This window comes from Prinia subflava, chromosome 5, assembly GCF_021018805.1.
Source record: "Prinia subflava isolate CZ2003 ecotype Zambia chromosome 5, Cam_Psub_1.2, whole genome shotgun sequence".
Lineage (NCBI taxonomy): Eukaryota > Metazoa > Chordata > Aves > Passeriformes > Cisticolidae > Prinia > Prinia subflava.
Genome location: NC_086251.1, coordinates 16,336,697 through 16,338,881, shown reverse-complemented (window position 1 = coordinate 16,338,881; position 2,185 = coordinate 16,336,697). Strand labels below are relative to the sequence as shown.

At 60.5% G+C, this 2,185-nt stretch overlaps 1 protein-coding gene across 1 annotated transcript; it reads right to left on the bottom strand.

The window, feature by feature from the left end:
* Positions 1-699: 699 nt before the first annotated feature.
* On the bottom strand, positions 700-1,927 carry ASCL2 (achaete-scute family bHLH transcription factor 2). Its single transcript, XM_063397321.1, has 2 exons — positions 1,111-1,927; positions 700-1,011 (listed from the first exon to the last, which is right to left on the bottom strand). The coding sequence occupies exon 1, from the start codon at positions 1,638-1,640 to the stop codon at positions 1,122-1,124; it is 519 nt and encodes a 172-aa protein (XP_063253391.1). The 5' UTR covers positions 1,641-1,927; the 3' UTR covers positions 700-1,011; positions 1,111-1,121.
* Positions 1,928-2,185: the final 258 nt, after the last annotated feature.

The following is a 2,185-nucleotide window of genomic DNA, read 5'->3' as shown; positions in this document are numbered from 1 at the left end:
ATTTATAAAACTCGAATGGGAGAAAAAAAGTAAGCCTGGAGATTATGCTATGCTGCTCCTTATTCCCTTCTGCACATGAAACCTGGTCCAGGGAGAACTGCCTCTCTGCTGTGTTGCTCGTTACTCCCCTCTCCCACCCCTTCAGGCCATAGTTAAGTCACCTTGGGCAATTCTGGCCAACACACATCTTACAGCCCTGAAGCCATTTATAAATAGATTTTTATTTATAAAGTCAATTTACATAAAATATGATACTCTCTTAAAAACTGCATATGTACAACTTGAAAAATCCTAGCAAGTGCATACAAAAATGCCTTCAATCTTTTTTTGTTTTAAAAACTTCAGTTTTCAGAGAAGTGGACCTTCACACCAGGCAAACTCAGACACCACGTTAAAACACAACATGACTTTATAGTCTTTTACCAAAGTGTTTGGAGAGAATAATTAAAAAAGACCCAAACGAACACCTTTTCATCTATACCGTGTATGTTCCCAAAACATTCCAGCTGGTAGTGTTCAAGAACGAGTGGATAGGATCTGCTAAAATAGAACCATCTCATCCCTTTTCTCTAAGGTTTCTTGTAGAAAAATAAGTCTTCATACACCAGTGTCCCTATAGGCAGTTCAAGTTACATATAAAATAGACTCTGACATGATAAAAAATTCCCTCCCCCTCCAGAAACAAGGAAGCATCAAGTGTTTCTAATTTTTTTTTCTTTTTTTTTTTTCCACCCCTCCAAAGCAACATAAGACAGCGGCGGCGGGGGGAAGCAGGTTCGCTCGGACATCCTCTCCGGCAGCTCCCGGCGGGCAGGCAGAGCCGCTGCCTCCGTGGAGCAGCGGGACCCCGCAGTCAGAGACCCCATTGCACTTCCCACAGCCACAAGACGACGCCTGAACCAGGCGAGAAAAGCAGCCAGCGGGGCCCCGCCGGGGTGCAGGTCGGTACTTTGGAGGGGATGCTGCTGCCGCCGAGACCGCGGGTGCCGACGTGCTGCGGGCTGAGCGCGGCTGCGGAGAGACGTGAGGAGAGCCCCGGTGGGTTCGTGCCCCGCTCCCCCGAGCGCTGGGGGAGGAAGCGGTGCCCGCTGCCCTCCGGCTGCCCCTCACCTCCCGCCGTGTCAGTAGCTCCCCAGCCAGCTGGTGAAGTCCAGCAGCTCCCGCTCCTCGGGGCTGAGCGCCGCGTCGTAGCCGCTCTCCTCGGAGGAGCAGGGCGAGCCGGGCGCCGAGGAGGCGAAGGAGGGGGAAGCTGAGGAGTAGCCGCCGCCGCCGCCAACTTCCCCGACGGCCACCCGCCCGCGGCCGTCGGGGAAAGAGGCGGCGGCGTCGTGCTCGTCGAGGAGCCGCTGCAGGGCGCGGATGTACTCGACGGCGGAGCGGAGGGTCTCCACCTTGCTCATCTTCTTGCTAGCGGCGCCGTGGGGGACGTGCTGGCGGAGGGCGGCGAAGCCCAGGTTGACGAGCCGCACTCGGTTGCGCTCCCGCTCGTTCCGACGGGCCACGGCGGCCGCGGCCGCCCCGGTGCCCGGCAGGGCGGCGAAGGCCAGGCGGCGCTTGCAGCGCAGCAGCTCGGGGGAGGCGGGCCGCCGGCGGCCGCGGGGTGCGGCGGGAGGCAGCGGCGGCAGAGCCCCGCCGTTCATCGCCGGGCGGCCACGGTGGCGGCGGGCGGAAAAAAAAAAAAAAAAGGAAACAACCCAAACTTTTAAAATAATAATAAAAAAAATCAAAACTAAATTTAAAGCGAGACAAAGGCGGCGGGGGTGGGCAGCGCGGGGCAGTTCACCCCCATGCCCGTGCTCTCCCGCCGCCGCTCCGCGCCTCTGCGGCGAGCCCCGCTGCCGGCCGGCCCCTTATCAACGCGCCGCCGCCGCCGCTCGCGGGCCCCGCCGGCCGCACGCGCCGCGCGCGCCGCGCCACGCGCGCCCGCCGCCGCCGCGCCCCCGCCCGCGCCCTCCCCCGCGCGCGCCCCCGCCCCCGCGCGCGCCCGGCGCGTGGCGCCGCCGGCACCCGCAGCCGCCCCCCCCCCCCCCCCACACACCTCACACACCTCACACCCCCTCACACACCTCACACACACACAGCGCCGGCCGCGTCCCTGCCCCCCCGCTGCAACCCTCCCCTCAAATCACTGCCTCTGCCCTGGCAGTTTTTAACATTTTATTTTAATTTAGTTCTTATTGTTGCT

Coding starts and splice junctions, on each gene's coding strand:
- ASCL2 (XM_063397321.1), bottom strand. CDS start 1,640: ATGAACGGCGGGGCTCTGCCGCCGCTGCCTCCCGCCGCACCCCGCGGC.